At 37.8% G+C, this 17,886-nt stretch overlaps 1 protein-coding gene across 2 annotated transcripts; it reads right to left on the bottom strand.

Moving 5' to 3' along the window:
* Positions 1-348: 348 nt before the first annotated feature.
* Positions 349-16,764, bottom strand: LOC117761196 (natural resistance-associated macrophage protein 2-like). 2 transcript variants are annotated; one of them, XM_034584886.1, is made up of 17 exons: positions 16,602-16,764; positions 12,063-12,142; positions 10,553-10,689; positions 10,258-10,377; positions 9,831-9,950; positions 9,513-9,619; positions 9,314-9,384; positions 9,147-9,214; positions 8,887-9,042; positions 8,592-8,750; positions 8,356-8,442; positions 7,434-7,553; positions 7,137-7,286; positions 6,899-6,972; positions 6,471-6,624; positions 6,328-6,381; positions 349-2,474 (listed from the first exon to the last, which is right to left on the bottom strand). In XM_034584886.1, exons 2-17 carry the CDS (start codon positions 12,094-12,096, stop codon positions 2,397-2,399), a joined length of 1,689 nt encoding a protein of 562 aa, XP_034440777.1. In that variant the 5' UTR covers positions 12,097-12,142; positions 16,602-16,764; the 3' UTR covers positions 349-2,396. The 2 variants fall into 2 exon arrangements, with proteins under 2 accessions (XP_034440777.1, XP_034440778.1); XM_034584887.1 differs by lacking the exons at positions 12,063-12,142; positions 16,602-16,764 and adding an exon at positions 11,494-11,659.
* Positions 16,765-17,886: the final 1,122 nt, after the last annotated feature.

The following is a 17,886-nucleotide window of genomic DNA, read 5'->3' as shown; positions in this document are numbered from 1 at the left end:
ACCAGTTTTCTGTCTGGACATGGAATCAGACAATGGTCTCTGACGATCCCAATCTGTTCCAAAATGTAGGCAATATTCGTTACAAAACATGATGATCCATGATGAAGTGATCAATTACAAATATGGAATAACTGAGGTCATTACAATGTTTTAATTGACTCCACTGGAAGCAACTTTATAAATCAGTCAGAGGTCAAATGATGTTCACCTGATGAACTCCATTCCTCAACCAAATGCATGTGTCCTGCAGGGGGATGTTTATTGATCATTGCAAGTCCACCCAAATTCATTTACTAATAGCTTTTCTTAAAAATATATTATCATATAGCTTAAACATTTCAGCTTTTCTGCTCCAAATTACACCTTGGTCCATGACATTTGTCATTACATTTGTTTAAAACAATTTTTTTGCATCAGTGACACCAATATTTGTTTTTTGTTTGGTATGACATGTAAATTCAAATGCAAATGTATGAATATTCATTTGTAGCAATGTTGGATTTCAGTAGCACACGTTCCAATGGAATAAGTATCGCTTTTTTTCAAAGTTGTTCCATGTGCAGTATTTGGGAATTACTTGAATTAGTTTGTGTTTGTTTTGGACTGAGGCACAGTGGTGAACACAGGAGGCACTGTGTGGATGTCTGCACAGTAATTAGAAGACACACACGTTTAGTCCAATATTTGGTCAAGGAAAATATTTAGTTTTATCAACAACACAATCCATCAAACCTCTAAGGTTTTTATGACGGATCCTGTTGCCATTATTTTACATCACTTTTGTCTTCCTCTCGAGTGTCTTGTGTGTACAGTTTTTACTCTTTATATTTACTTTAACACAGGGTAACACTGTTTGTGCAAAGTGCTATATTGACCCAGTAACTGAAGTGCACAAGAGGCGGCATTTCAACATTAACAGTTGTCAAACATGTTAATGTTTGTTAACTCCCCTCACACTCATTGTGCAACAGAGTCGAGCCGCACCCAGTCACACAGTGAGCATGACCCGTCCCTCTACTCGTGATACAACACCTCACATCACTTCTCTTATTTACCTTTCAACGTTACTCACCTGTTGCACCACAGTGCCAACTTTCTCCTCCATATCGAGTTCAGAAATTAAAATAGAAATTATTAAAAGTTCACTTTTGCATACAGCATAATTCTGCAAAAATTTGGCTGCATCAAAAAGAAACATAAAAAAACAAGTCAAGCTTCTAATAATGCCCCAACATTCTCAAGTGAACATAATAAAACTACATACAAAACCAAGGAGCACTTTATAAAAATGATAAACTACACATAAATAAACAAAACAAAACAAACTGACCTAAGCTTATTTGAGAAGGAAATTGAAGAAACTAAATTTAAATAAGATAATATAAAATATTATAACTGCCAGCAACAAAGTGGGAGAAAATATCATTCAGAATCCTCTGAAAATTCTAAAAAGTCTTTAAAATTCAAAGATGAACATCTTCATTATGAGAATTTGAATAAAACATATCCAAATTACATTGTAAGACAGCGAGAGCGACATAAAACTAGCGTTGTCTTACACAATAAAAAACATGGAAAAGTTTGACTGATCAGGTATATATATATATACCTTCTCTATTTTGTAAGTTCATATTCAATATATTAATTATACGCATTTATTCATCTAATATTTGCATGTATTTACTAAAGATTGTAATTGAATATAAATTAGAATAAATGCAGCCGCTTGCTTGCCCCAAAAACGTTCATTATATAGCTTTGGTGTTGGACCTCTGTGTTGTCTTACGTTGGGGATGTGTCCAATGGAAAAATGTGAGATTTGATTTGTTACATCAGGTAAATAAAAAAAAAATTAAACATGTCTACTACTGGAGGTACTACTGGAGGTCCACAGCAGCCAGTTGTGTCTCCGAACTGTGGTAACTCTATGTTTTGGAATAGTTGATTAAATTCTGTGTGATTTCTAACTGGAAAGTGTTTTTTTCATCACTGTAGTGTTTAGTTGGCAACTGTCACAGTCTCATTGGCTTGTTAACGGATTTGGAGAAGCCAATGTTATGGAGCTTGAGGAGAGAGTTTGTAAAATCCAAACATGTGAAAGGCTTTTGAGTCACAGGAACCACATATTCTTTAGAGATGTCTCATTTTGGAGCTTTGATATTAAATCATTTGCACTTGTCGCTGAGACGTTTGTGATGGAACACACCTGTTACTGAAGTGAACAGGATTAGACATCTGTGGGCGCACAACAAGTGCACTTAAAAATATGTCAGGCACCGGGTGAGGATGGACTTCCACTGAGCGAGCTCCAGTGGTCCCACGCTTCAGTCAGGTTATCTGTCCGTTTTCTTCAGGCACCAGAATAAAAAACATCCACCCAGCCACATTGTGTCGTCCTATCTCTCACCCACAGAGTCAGAGTCCATTTCGTTCAGTAGGTAAAGGTCCGTGTGACGAGATAGTCCCATTTGAAACTGAAAGAGAGAAAAAAGAGATGGAGTCGTTACGAGTGAAATTGTTGTAAACATTTAGTCACATCATTTAATTCATGAGAACATGAATTATTTGAAAAACAATTTTGCCATTAAAACTGATTCTTGAGCTTAAATGAATGATTCAACATGTAAACTAATGAAAATAATTTAAAAAACGATGATTATTTCTTAAATAATTAAGAAAACCTCAAAACTACCTGCTAAGTACACACATTGTGCTTATTATAACCTGTGGAAATGTGGTGCTACTGCAGCTCATTTCAAAATCACTCGCTCTGTCTTCTTTAAAAGAGGAAAACATAATCAATATTGTGTTTTGATGAGGTAAATAAAAAAAGGATCCAATCGGTCCACAATTTGAATTTGATAAAATCATAATAATGAATTGATTATAGATTAATTAAAGGTGCTCACCTTGGGTCAAAATGCTACTTTCCTCATTTAATCCTGGAAAATCCTGGAAGAGAGCATTTGTACTACATGCTATGGACTACCATCTACACTGATTAAATAAAGGTAGAAATATGGAATTTTGACCCTTGACCCCTTGTAAATGTAAATATATATACATGGTTTACTTTTTAAGCAGTGTGTAGGGAACCCCTTAAAACCCAACACATCTTTTCTAGTTTACATTATTCTCACAGTTCAATTTAACAGTTCATGTTAATATTAAACTAACGTTAAGCTACTCTGTACTGTAGTTAGCAGGTTTTACAGTAAAGCAAGTTATCAGGTTGTGTAGTTTATTTATTGCAATAACATGTCGTCAAGAAATTGACACAAATCAGTAATTATGAAACATACAGATCACAAGTTTTTCTTTTGACAGCCAGAAAGAAGACGGCAACAATTGTCCATATATCCATTATTCCCCATTTATTTTGGACACAGTGTTTTTCATTCAATAGCAAAGAACAGACACTTATTCCTTCAATGCCAAGAGCAGAAATGAGTGAGACACAGTGTAGTGATGTTTACTACACTAATGTTTTCTCTGTAACAATTCAAATGTGTGTGTGCGGTCTGTGTTGTTTCCATTTTTCCTGTCAGAAAGGTATTAATGCATTTCTGCCACCTGCAGCTGCACCTGGACCAACGCACTAATGTGAACATTTCACAGGACAATAACTTCTGGAAAGAACCTGAGATTTTTACTATGATTACTGGGGCAAGACAAATGGCTCCAAGTCATCTCAGCTAGATTGGATTCATTTACTGTAACTGTATTAATTTGAACCCATACATTTGTCCTGTTACTGTGTGTTTGTGTGTGTGTATATATATATATATATATATATATATATATACACACACATACATACATACATACATACACACACATACACACACCTCACTTGGATACGGCTCAGTCAGGTGCTTTAGTACAGCATATATCATCATTTTTTTTAAATTTCTTTAACGAATTGGATACATTAGGTGGTAACACAGATAAAAACTAGAGTTTTTCTTCCCCCCATGTTATTCCAGAGAAACTCAGTATGTTGATAGGATCCTGGTACTAAAATAAAACAGCCACATTGGTCTGTCCAATGCCGACAGGAAAAACTAAACAACAATGTGAGGTTCTTCCCCACCTCTCTGACACCTGATAACTGCTGCCTCATAGGAAGATCAGGACATCATTTCCACATTAAACGGCTGCTGCTTAACTTTATCCCTGTTAGATGGACTGATACCCGGCTGTGATGGCAGAACATGTGATGTCTTCAGTCTGAGGGAGGAAGTGATGGCCCTTGGTGTATAACAGCTGGTATTAAAATATAATTAGAAATGTTCAAATGTTCTTAAACATGTTATTGTTTCCCTTGCGCTGGTTTATTAGATATGCCAACTTTTTGAGAAAAACAAGGCATATTTTAAACTTTATTTTGACCTGAAGTTCTGCTGCCCTGCAAACTTGTTAAAAATCAATGTTGAGAAAGGAGAACAAGCAAAGCAAATTCATTGCCTTAAAACCACGTTAGAAAAATCATTAGGAGATCTAAATAAATCAGTGGAGCAATGGAAACAAACTTAATTTATAGATTCAGTGCATCAGAATTACAATAAATATTGTCTACTTTGAAGTTGTCTACTTTCTGTCCTGAATGAATTTTATTCGGTCTTATTTTTATTCACAAAATGAGCAGTTTTCAGAGTCTAAGTTGAGACTCAGTCAAACTTGTCATTGTGGGTTATATAACAAGCCTTGGATTTCTTTGAACTTCTTTGTCAAGATAATTATAACAATTTTTACATTATTTTTAGACAAACATAAAAGTTGTTATTTCATTTCTCTTTACAGAGCAGGACAAATATGCTGCAGTGATTTCCTTTCAGGAATTTTAACTTTATAAATATAAAATGTATTTTATCCTGATGTTCTTCAAAGACATGTTGGATAAAAATGTGGTGGATGAAGTTGTTTATTTTCCTTTGGACACCTAAGCTCTGTTAGTAGAGGGAACGAAATAACTGCTGTTACTGTTAAAAACATGTCTTGATGATCAGTTTCCTACTAAATAAATTGAATTTTACTAATAAGCTCACGTCAGGGTGTTGACCAACCGGAGTTGCTGCCATCCTGATTATTTAGGCACTAAAAAGAGCCTCTGAGGACGAGGCTGTAGTCACATAAAGCTTCACTCATTTGAGGAGGCATATTTCATTCACAGACTTTGTATTGAACCAACTTCTGCATGATACTGAAACTTGTTACTTAAACTTCTCTGACATGTTAGACAGGAATCAGCTCACAGCATTAAACCCCTGAAATTAAGTGTTATGTTCTCTTTGAATTATTAGGCGTTTTTCAATTACTTCATGCAAAATCCAGTGAGTTAAACAACAAGCTACAAGGAGGCTTAGAGGGATGAGAAGGTAGTTGAATGATGTTGAGGTAGAGTGGCAATCGTAGCAGAAGCAGCAGCTCCTCCCCCTCCCACCAGGACACTGGCAGGTTCACACTATGTAAGAGGGCTCACACAGAGCTAAGTACTTGATGAAGCTAATATTAGTCAGAGACATTGTCATGGATGAGTCTGGAAAATATTACTTTAGGTAAATAGTTAGGTTTCTCTTACTTAACAGAAACAGAGCTGAAAATAAGCCTTGCTGATACTGTGTTTGTAACAGTATAAACTCAACAGCAAACATGATTTCTTTCAAACAGTGTGTATGATATGCTACATGTCTGATCAGATTTTGTTATATAAAAATACTTGAAAAATATTACTGCATTATTTTAACGGTTTTTTTTGCATTATTTTAACACAAACACTGTTGGCAAAGTATCCTCTCAGGGACAGTTTGGTAACACAAGTTGAGCTGCTATTTCTTCACATCTAGGACATTATACTTTTGAAAAAGTCTGGAAGTTGTTATTTAAAGATACTGATAATTACAGCAATTTGAAATTGAGTTGTACTGTTTGTTGTATAAACACTTTTCAGCAAAGTTAGCGACAGTTGTTGTCTTCGAGGATTGTAACAATTATTGATTTGTCAAAATATGCACATATATTCATTAGAGGTAAACTCAAGCATAAATTATTCACATCTAACATACTGCGCTGGTGTGGTATTAGTAAGTTTGATCCAATTTTCTAAAATGCAACAAACTTCCATACCCAGTCCAACACAGAAGCAAACACGTGACATTAGCAGAGAAGGTGCTTTCAAGATCCTATGTGATCTCGAGAAAGTCCTGGTTGTGTACAGGGCTCAGAGTCTCCAATAGGACAGAGGAATGCTGGTGGTTACTGTCCTGTCCAGCTCTAGGAGTCGTACTCTGACTGCTCCTCTATCAACAGAGCAGGTCGCTTTCTTACCCTGCTGCTAAAGTCCAGGCAGGAAACCCCCAAAGCAACCAGACAGTGCCAAACCTGCAGACAACGACAAAGGAGAGAAAGGTCACGAAACAGTAAGTCTGAAAACAAATGGAAGTCAATGTATGGCTGCACTAATAACTCACCAGGTAGCCTACGAAGCACAGATAGGCTACAGAGAGAAGAGAAGCGAGGACGTAGAGGAGCACGCTGTTCAGCGCTGTCACATAAACCACCACAAAGTACATGTTGATTGCACAAACCACCAGGATGACGATGCCCCCGGAAATCTTCCAGAACCTAAAGCAAACAGGCAGGCACTTATTCAGCCACTGAGAAAAAATGGATTTTCTCAAAATAACAGGATCCTGAGAATGTCGTATGTATGTAATATGATGATTCATCAGAACTATTATTATCTTGCATCATCGTCTTTACTGTTACACTACTGAATAAATCTCTCGTTTGCGTAAAAACTAAAGGCCTGACTGTCAGAGTGTTTTTAATATATAGTCCAACTAAATTATCTGACAACATCTGTAAAGTTAAATAAGAGAGAAAGAATTTCACTCACATTCCATTTGCAAAGTCGTTCATTATGGATGTCAGACTGGTGAAAGTCAGAATTGGGATCAAAGCAAATGGAAGCTGTTGGATAAGAAAAAAGAGGTGAATATTTTACAGGATTATGCTCCACACAATAAAAGAAGGATAAGTATAAAAAAACTGGGCTATAGGTTGAGTAAGAGCAGGATAAAGAGCTTTTTACACATTCGATTTTGAGAGCTTGTTTCTGGACGCCTGGACCTGACCTGCATGCTTTGAAGCACGTTGAGAAAGTCATTCATGCCTGTCAGATGCTGAACGTCCTGGAAAATGGCTACCAGCAGAGTTGGCGTGATGGCAATGGAGCGGGTCAGGAGGACCCGCGCAAAACGGGACCATCGCAGGTTCAGGAAACCCTAAGAAAACCAGACAACACAAGGATAGGTATACACATCTAGATGTAATGTTTGTTTTTTACCCATTTCCATCTGCTTTAAAATGCCTGACTAGAATTAAATAAACAATAATGAAAGTAAAGCTACCAACAAAACAGGCATTCCTACCTCCATGACAAACTGCCCAGAGTAAGTGCCTGTCATAGTGGAGCTCTGTCCAGCTGCCAGGATCCCTATGGCCCAGATGAAGAGAGCCGCAGGGCCAAAGACACAGCCCAGGACCACTCCCTGAACAAACATAAACAAAGAATGCCTTATTCTCATTATACATCTACTTACTGTGGCCATCTATACAGAGAAAGATGAGACCTCATAGATCAAGATTTCTTTTAGCAAACTTAATTTAGTCACTTTTCCACTGTAAACATTATGCAGCCTATTGAACTAACAGTGAGTGACAGCAGAGGTCTGCCCATCCCTCATATGCCTCTACTCAACCACAATAAGAGGAAACACCTGATTGGAGGTGCAGAGCCCTAAAATAAAATATTATGTGCTTGCCAACAATAAATAATCCTGGGGAAATTTCTTTTGCTTCTTCTCCGGTACCTAAAATCAGACTTGATCTGTTATCTACCGATAATGTTCATAATCTACCCAATCAGAATTAGGTTTTCTCTTATGATTAAAGGTCCAGTGTGTAAGATATAGGTAAAAGGGATCTATTGGCAGAAATTGAATATAAAATAATCCTAGTGATGTTTTAACTAGTGTGTTTCATCTGAATTGTACAAATTGTTGGTTTCCTCACCCTAGAATTGGCCCTTTATATTTAAATACATTATATTTACATCGCGAGTGGGACCTCTCTATGGAGGCCGCCATGTTTTTTTACAGTCGTCCAGACAGGACAAACTAAACACCTTTTGAGATTCTATAATAACTGAATTCTACCACAGGTTCTCTTTCATGTTTGGAAGGGGAGGGTGAGGTGTGGGGTATTCAGCTGCAACATGCAAGTTCACCACTAGATATCACTAAATTCCACACACTGAACCTTTAAGGTTTCAGTCACTATGCCCTGACATACCCCTTTGTAGATGTCCACCTCCAATGTGTTGTTGTTCGCTGGGAAGAGATCTGCGTGAGGACTGCCGGTAGCGTTGCACTGTTCACGCTACAACCAGGAAAAAAGAACATCCAATGAGCAACAAATTGATGTCAATGGTCCTGATCCCAAAACATTTACATCACTGTATTGCAGAATGACAGACACAAGCTTCAGCAGTGCTTAGTAAAGAGTAATTCATTTTAGTGTATACCCACCACTTGGATATTTGTCTTATCATAGAAGGCTTCAGCAAAGACCGCCACGACAAAGACGTTGATGAGAAAAGAGATGAACAGAGCGACCGTTGACTCGATGAAAAAATACTTGTTGGCTTCTTTTACATCCTTCTTGTTTTTGCGGTCAATCTCCCGAGACTGATATATGAGGGAATAAATAGGAAAACAGTTTATTTTTTAGCCAATTCAATTTATACTTTTTCTAAATGACATTTAATATTATTGTGACTTGTTGATTCCTTTAGGTTTAATTCATATCACAAGTGTTTCTAACCTTGACCAGCGCCGAGTGCAGGTAGATGTTGTGGGGCATGATGACGGCTCCTACAATTCCCACAGCCTGCTCCAGCTGCAAAGGCCCACAGCCGGCACAGTACGGTACAAACATCCCCTTCAGCAGCTGCACTTGGTCTGGCGCTGCCACAACATACTAAAGACAGGCAAAAAGTTAAATATGTCAGGGTGTAATGAACGTCTCTGTAAAAATGTGTGAGATGTGACTTCAATCACATTTCAAACGTAAGGGAACCATACCTCGTAACCAAAGCTAATAGCCATTACAGTGATAAGAAAGCCAAAAAAAGCCTCCAGTTTCCTCAGGCCTACGAAGAAATACAAACTGTGTCAACACTGAGATGCACAATATTTCAAGCACCGACTGGAAGCTAGTGGTTGTATATCTATAGGAGAAAAACACATACCATATTTGTCAAGAAAGAGGAAGACAAATGTGTCTGTGATGGTGATGAGGACTCCTCCCCACAGTGGGATCCTGGAGGAGAAAAATAGCAAATTGCATTTTTCTTCAGTATTTTCAGTATCAGTATCATCATTAATGGGAAAAAAATGGGAAATTATTTGCAACCACTTCAAGGATAAGTACGAAAAAAAAGATGTTACCTGCCCACAGAGAGGAGGTTGAGAGCGATGGCACAGCCGATGACCTCCTGCATGTCTGAGCCAATAATGGCCAATTCGACCATCAACCAAAGGAGGATCCGAGGAACCTGAAAAGGCAAATTATTTAAGATATAATCAGAATTTAGCAAATAAAATTAGTTATTCAACATTAGGGTACCTCTCTAGTTCACAGAGGTAATTCAACAATATCTAAGAGTATGAAATCAATAATGCAGCACTCATGTTGACAAATACAAATATAACCTCTGGCAAAATAAAAGTGTATGTATACACAGAAGGTAAATGTGTGAAGCTCACTGTAGGATACTGGCGGTTGCAGACTTCAGCCAGGTGCATCCCTGTTACGACCCCGAGGCGTGCAGCTAACCTCTGCAGCAGCAGCCCGATAATGGTGGCTAACAGGAGCACCCATAGAAGCTGAGAAAGACAAAATCAGAACAAAATGCTTCAACTTCTTATAGATTAAAATGAAAGATGCCTGTGGGTAACATTTTCTTTTTTTCCTTTTTCAGAAAATAAGCTGATGGCATTGATAATGATGGCAATGATGCTTTTGTTCAGATAACAAAAATAGAAAGAAAGAAAAATTTGAAAACAAGCAAATCATTTGCCTTCATTATAGTTCAAACTTATGGTTGTAGATTTTCTGTCTTTTACAATCCATAACTATGACCAGCAATGTAAACTACTGAGCCATGGCAGCAGTCTTCTTTTGATTTCTCACCTTGAAGCCGGCTTTAGCTCCAGACTGCAGGTCAGACTCAATGTTCCCTGGATCCAAGTAAGCGATACTCATCAAAAACCCTGGTCCAGTGAAGGCCCAGAGTTTACGGAAACTGAAGATCTGGACGAAAGACAACACAATTGTATTTTTCTAACTGATGTTGCAATTTGAACAATATAATTTAATAGATCCAAGTCCATATTTTACCTAAAATCTAACCAATTCTTATTTCTCCAACAGGAGCAAAGAGGTTAATTTTGCTGCTTATAAAACATGAAACAGTCATTGTCAGTACCTGGTTGGCGCTCTCAGGAATTGGCACCTTGTCTTCAAAGTATGTCGTGAAGGGCTCTTCCTGGGCCACAGGTGAGGCAGGAGGAGAGATGGAGCTGTACTGGTTCGTCTCGTTTCCATCATCCTGAGGGGAGTCCTCTAACAAAACCACAGAATAAAAAACAAATTGCAGTTTGTGATAAGATAAAAAAACATTCCATCTCCCAAATCCATCTCACTATTTGAGGTTCTTTTAGAGAAAATCGCTCAGAGTGCAGAGCTCATCTGTAGTTTTGAACCTTATTATCACATACCAGCCTAACTGGTACTATTAAAACTCAAAGCTGAAAATTACTCACCATTTATTTAATGTTTAATGCATTCAGTATCATTTAAGCAGCAAAAACACAACGTGGGCCATGGCTACGATGGATTTGTTTTTACATATATTAACTTCTAAAGAGAGAAATACAGCAGATCTGCACAGAACTGCTCTGCTAAAAAGATTAAATCCAGACATTTCAATCTTTTTTTGAAAAGCACAAAACACAGCTTTGATCAATCTCCACTCAGGAAAATGCTTGAGCCAGAGGGCCTGGGGTCCAGGAGGTTTATTAAACAGACTACATACACTTTAAAATTAAGAGATTTGTTAAAGTTGAATGACCATATGAAATATCTAATCAATGATAAGCTAAAATCACTTTATACATTAATTTCAAAAATTCTACCAAAGTGATTTAGAGTATGACTTTAAATTACATGTGTTTAGTTGTTCAGTAATAACATGTAATTAGGACATTATTCTTAACCTCAATGACCGAGAAAACAATGAAGGGAAACATCAGTGAATATAAACAAAACTAAAACCTCACGTGGAATCCAATCTGTAATTACTGTTTAACATCGTTGACTAAATAATTACTATGAGTCCTTAAGCTGTAGACGTCCTGTACAACTCACTGAGTTTGGACCTTTCCTTCCTTTCTCGCGCCATCTCCAGCTCACTGCTGGTTCCAAAGTCCACTGCTCTCTAATAGTGTCCCTGCTTTGATATGAATCAGCCTTTATCGTGCTTTTTTCTCTCAATAGATGTCACAACATTCTGACATCATGTCTCTACAAATGACCTGCCAGGAGAGAGAAGTGATGACAGCTTGGGATTGTCCAAAATAACACAACCCCTGGAGAAAAAAAAATCTCCGGCCTGCCCTTTACCCTATAACAAATCCCACAGCATCACATGAGCAGCAATAAAGGTCATACCTATGAGAATTAACAGCATTCAAGCTTTTAAACAATAACACAGTTTGTAATCCAAACTAAATATTCAAGCATCAGGAATAAATAAAATAGATCTCCCTTTATTTAGAGTTTTAAAAAGTTAAACAGTAATGCTGTTAGTTAAAATGTACTGTAAAGTATTGTTATAAGCATGCACACTGATGCCTGGCCAGAGAGTTTAATGATAGACAGCACAGCAGGTGTGTTTATAAGGCGATGGTCATGTTTCTGTTATCTGAGGCAGTTACCTTCGAGGATGTCTCCATCCTGCTCGGCCTTCATCTGGCTGAGGGATCCCTGGGAAATTGAGGGATGGATATCAGCCCCCCTGCAAAAAGACAACAGTGGTTACACAACCTGAATGAGCCTGAAGCACATGACTGTTGAGGAGTAAATAGTAATTATCATGCTACCTTAGTGATGCTTTAGTCTCTAAAACTAACAGCTATTAATCTGACAACCACACCAAGAGTGAGCTACTTCAATGATGGTGCATTATTTTGTTCTCCTTTTCCGTTATATTAAAAATAACATAAAATCACATGTCATAAAAATGAATGAGCAACATCAACAACAAGAATGCTGACTGAGAACAGGAAACAGAGTTTCACTTCCACTACTCCCACCATTTTTACAACACTCCTCACAAACTCTACTTAACAGTTTTTTCTTAACAAAGAAAAGTTCAGTTTCACAGAGAGGACACCATGTTCTCTGAGGCGGTGTGAGGCTCGTCTGAAGTACGACTCAGTTGTCATGTGACGCCTAAGACGGGTGGAGGCAGCAGACAGAGCAGCCCTCCCCGACAGTCAAGGTCACAATGCCACGTCATGTGCTCAGAGATAAAACCACTATCAATGTGACCGGTTGTTTGATAGTTTTCTCAATAGCAGCAATTGATTAAAAATCAATGGACCTTGATGAATAGATTTGTTACCAGAAAAATTTGTCGTTTCTTATTTTACCACAGAAAAATAATGTCAAAATAAATTTCCACCGGACATGAGGTTTATTGCTTGGGAGAACGGCCTTTCCTAATGAGACCATCAAAATAAAAGTACTTTCTTGTTTTTTCAATCCTAGGTTAGACACATTGTTGCTCCAATTATTTCTCCTTTAAAAAAAACTAAAGACCAAAAATATCTAAATGAGAAACAATTCTAAAACTTAATTCATAGGGCAGATTTAGCAGTAAATTTGATTTTTAGCATGTTGACGGCCTTATTAAATTGCTGGATCAGGTATTTTGGCTGCAGGACCCTTGAGTTTTCTGCATCTGTATGTGGCCGCAGCAGTCATGCTCAGTTATGCTGCTTTCAGATATATACAATAAATGCACCGCAATACCAGACATGTTCCTGAAGTTTTCCTGAGGGGCTGTATGTGAAAACCCAAGTCAGTTGCTCCGGACATCTTCTGGAACTTTTCTGCCAGCTTTCTCAGTTAAAAATGTCAGAGGTAGCCCATGTTAGAGTACAGCAGAAAAATCTCTGGAAAATGAAGCGAGTTGATGGCGTTTGTAACACTGATGAAGAAAGTTGTCATATATGTAGAAAAGGCTGATGAAGATGTCAACTTGGTAAAGACTATGAGATTCGAGAGCTTTTGACGATAACGCCCGACGCTAGTGTCGATGTGCTTTAAACAAAAGAAATATGTTTTCTGCAGCAGAATGTATATGTCATGTCCTGCACTACACCTTGCCTGAATTTTGGGGATATTTTCCTGTTGTTGTGAACACATCTGTCCAGCACAATCCCCAGCTGTGTTGTTCATATGTGAAAGACAAACTCCGGAAAATGCCCAGACCCAATTTACCGAAAATGTTGATGTCTGAAAAATGCATTATTATATAATTCTAAGAAGCAGGCATGACATAACAATAATAATAACAGTATCACACTTTTCGGGTGATTTGATGTTGCTGATCGAGTCATGTGACCCAAGTCTGATCATATTCTCAAAGTATATGTTTGCCTGATTGGAGCTAGAAGGCAGATTTCAGTGTGCAGATATTTTTGATTTTCAGTTCACTGCCTTTGTCTTAGAATTTGGTTGAAGCGGTCTACATGCATTATGCTGCTTTCTTTTTTCACACAAAACTAAACACATCAGTCAAGTGCCTTTTCATTAACCTAATGTAGCATTACTCCAATAAGACAAAGCAAATGTATCAACACAAGACAAATTCTTTGGCCTTATTTGTACTCATCCACTTGTTCTTATCTGTCACATTAGGATCAATGTAAAACATACTGAATGTTTTATATTGGTCCTGGTGTGACCTTGAGTCCAGTCCTGGATTGTGCAACTGTCTTTTAATGTGTCAGCAGCACTAATCCTTTCGAATTCCATGGGCACCCACATGTTTGTGACTGAAAAAGTCTGTAGCAAAGAGGTTGATCATTTTGAATCAATAATGTTCTTATAACAGCAGCTATATGATGTTCTTTTAAAAAAACACCAACTTATGGGATCAATTACATGATTCATTTTGATGTTACCAAACTTTTGCTGGTCAAGGTTGTGGATCTAAATTTAAAAGTAAACCAACTAAAGACATGTCATAGTCATCCATCTAACTTCTCCCAAAGAACCTTGGCCTCAAACAACACCATAGAGGCCTAATCTGCACAGAACAGATTTTACAATCACTACTGTGCATCTACGACAACTCCCAAACTGACATATGATCACTGATGTTACACCCCATCGAATTATTACAGGCTTTTATTCTCCATGGGAAAGAAATATCAAAACGAAGCAATGCCAAACAGAAGAAAAATCATAGCAATTTTATATTTAATCTTCTTATTAACCTCAGCTGCAGTTTCTAACGTCACTTTTGACATAACTCACACTAACTCACACCAACACAGCTCTAGTTCAACCCAACGGACAATCAGCTGTCATGAGGGTAAAACAATGAGTTGTCGCTGATGCCACCAACCAAGAAATCTAATGATCAGGCACTTGGCTCTTGGCCCTTGGCCCATTGAAAGCACGGCCACACCTCACTAGCAGCAGACTAATGAATTCACGTTTACCTTGTGTTCATGAGCTTTCTGAGATTCATAGCAAATGTTTATGGAACAGCAACTTTTCCTTCATAATGGGACTGACTAAAGGTGTCAAATACATATTTATTACATCAGTCCCTCTGTTTACAACTGACTTCATGTTTAGTCGAGCTGTGCCTGTGACTAGAGACAGCCATTACAAAGTTAACAAGTCACAAATACTCAAAGTGGTTATAGAGAGGTGGTTATAAATGAATACATATTACCCAATTAGGCATGTAGATATTTTACATTACAGTATGCACCAAACATCACTGTGTAAACTTAATTCTCTTGCATCACATATACTGATTTCATTACTTAACATAGGCAGTGAGGAAATTTTGTAAATTAACACCTTGAACTAGGGACTACGAGACACAGGAGAAGATTGTATTTATGTAGCAATACTACCCTTGTTGAGTGGGAGTTCCCCACACAGTATCACTTAATTATAAGATGCATGAAGTAAGAAAAGAACAGTAAGAACAACATGTCTTTCAAACTGCGATAACAGCTTGTTATCAGTCGGGCTGCTCTTAGCATTTTTTTTTATTGATTTGCAAATTAATTTCTCCACTATCTCCACTCCACTACTAGTTACTCTATGAACTGATTAAAGCTGTCCAAAACAAAGCTGTCCAATGATAAACAGCAAATCCCCACATCTAAGAAGCCATAACCAGAGAATACTTAAAAAAGAAAACGTACAAATTAATAGATTAATAAAATATCTGTTGATAACACAGTCACAAGTGTTCAGACACTCAAAGCAGCCTTTTCTTGTCCTAGCACTTTGGAAGGAGATAATCATTTTTCAGAAACCCTTGTTCTGCTTTTGCTTTAAGAAATTGAGTGATCTCAGTATGGAAGAATATTGTCACACCTACGAGTCTGATGTTTGCCTTTTCTACCAGTCACTGTGAAACATGACATCATTTCTCGTGATCTAGCTCATTACAGTGAAGAGACTAGGAAAGTGGCTGGTACACTGTCAAGAAACTTTTAACCCCAAGTTCACTTGACAACATGTTGTGTCTGTGATATTGTCCGACTCCACTGTGTATAAGGTGAGCTTCGACACCTATATAATGATGACGTAACAATCTAACTAGAACATTTCCAGGTGATTGGAGAGATGTGTAAGAGTTGAAGAAGGTGAGGCAAACCCTGGATTGGCATTCACACTGATAAGGAAACAGGAAAACAATAATCCTGTTAATAATCCAAACTTAATTCATTCATTATTTTAGGGATGTCTGGATGAACATCTGTCTTAGAGCTTTAACACAACATCTTGCTCTCGGGTTCCAGTCCAACACACCGCTGTATTGTGTGAATACAGTCTGACGGCAGCACAGCCCCTGCTACACGTCCCTCTGGTGATAGTGAAAGAGTCAGTGTAATTGATAAAGTCTCAGAGTGAGTGGTCGTTATGATCTGATCAGACTTCAGATTAGAAAACAGAGGCTTGACCTCTCGTCCTGGTCACTTGTCCACTGGGTACAGCTGAGCTAGAAAGACACCAGAGCCCACGCGCACATTAACCATGTAAGTTAAACATGAATGAACCAGAGCCGCTGGTACCATCACCTTCAAAAAATAAAATAACCTTAACGTTATCACTGTGAGTTCCCATCAAGCTAACCAGTTCCCATGCCATGTTAGCTGTGTGTGTCTGCCGCCGCCGCCGCCGCCGCCCTCATTAAAGTGTGAAAACGCTCCTACCTTGGTTTACGTTATTGGAGAGTTTGGTAACACGCTGAGTTTTCACGGTTCCAGCTGCTTCTAAACTGGAAACACGCGTGTGAACCCGGAGTTAGCTCAGGAAGTAGCACGTTAGCGACGCTAAATTCTGACAAAGTCGTATGTGTGCGAGCAACATCCTCTGCGCACGCGCACTGGTCCTGCGCTCTTCTGATTGGGCAAGAGTTAGTATGAGTCTTTATTCCGCTGAGGAGGTTTGTCAGGCGCACAGGGCACAAAGCCTGTCAGGCTAAACCCAGGGAGAATACTCTGTGTGATGGGGATAACCTGTGAAACTGTAAAACTCAGTAAAATGTATTTTAAAGAATAAACACGTATACAAATACTCAGTACAGAAAAATGGTATTGTGAAGTTTTTCTAAAAGCTTTCATCGCTGTGAATTTTTATTTCTGTCTTTTAATTTTATTTATATATTCATTTATTTAGATTTTGAATACATTTTACGGCTGTTTGATCCTTTTGTGGGGCACTTTGAACAATTCCATCACTGGAAAATGTATCTTATTTTATTTGCTCATATATGTTTTGTATGTAAAATTCTTTATTTTGAAATAAACTAATAAAACATTGATTAGAATTGTTGTTGAGTGTAAAAGCATGAAATGTAAAGTTGAGCATCTCAAGTACATAAACACAGTACCTGAGTAGATGTAACTGCACTTATTCGGTTATTTAAGTTTTTATTCATACCAGGACCATGTTAACTATGTTTCCTTTAAAGGTTCAGTGTGTAAGATTTAGTTGAAAGGGATCTATTTGCAGTAATTGAATACAAAGTAATCCTACTGATGTTTTCACTACTGTGTAATTATCTAATAGTATGAATTGTTTTGTTTTTATTAGTTAATACTATATTTATTTAATGAGCACATTATCAAACAATGTAAACTCATACTTATATTTTGAAAAGAACAATACAAACTAGGGCTACAAAGCAGCACTGAGCGGCCTGAGCACTTGCGAACTGGGGACCTGATGCAGTCGCCAGGGACGCCGGACCACGCCCCAAAAATTGTGCATTACGGGTTAGGGTTAGGGTTTACATGCCATCAAGTGCAGTCCACACAGTAAAAATATAATGTAAATCAATTAAAGTTGTAAAACGAGGCTTACCTCCTTTTGGCAGTGGGTGGTGCTATCACTGTCCCTACATACAGACTAATAGATTTGTTCAGGTCAAAAACACTCTTGTTTCTGTTCAGATCGTATAAATCTTTCACCTTTGTAGAAGTGTAGAATGGATGA

Source organism: Hippoglossus hippoglossus, chromosome 5 (assembly GCF_009819705.1).
Source record: "Hippoglossus hippoglossus isolate fHipHip1 chromosome 5, fHipHip1.pri, whole genome shotgun sequence".
Lineage (NCBI taxonomy): Eukaryota > Metazoa > Chordata > Actinopteri > Pleuronectiformes > Pleuronectidae > Hippoglossus > Hippoglossus hippoglossus.
Note: the sequence above shows the minus strand (reverse complement) of the source record. Positions and strands in the feature narration are given on the sequence as shown.

Bases quoted from the DNA above. Each gene is read 5' to 3' on its own strand.
- LOC117761196 (XM_034584886.1), bottom strand. From the start codon at position 12,096: ATGAAGGCCGAGCAGGATGGAGACATCCTCGAAG. The intron at 10,378-10,552 runs GTACTGACAATG...TCTTTCGTCCAG, and splicing joins TTCCTGAGAGCGCCAACCAG to ATCTTCAGTTTCCGTAAACT. The intron at 9,951-10,257 runs GTGAGAAATCAA...TGTCTTTCTCAG, and splicing joins GAGCTAAAGCCGGCTTCAAG to CTTCTATGGGTGCTCCTGTT.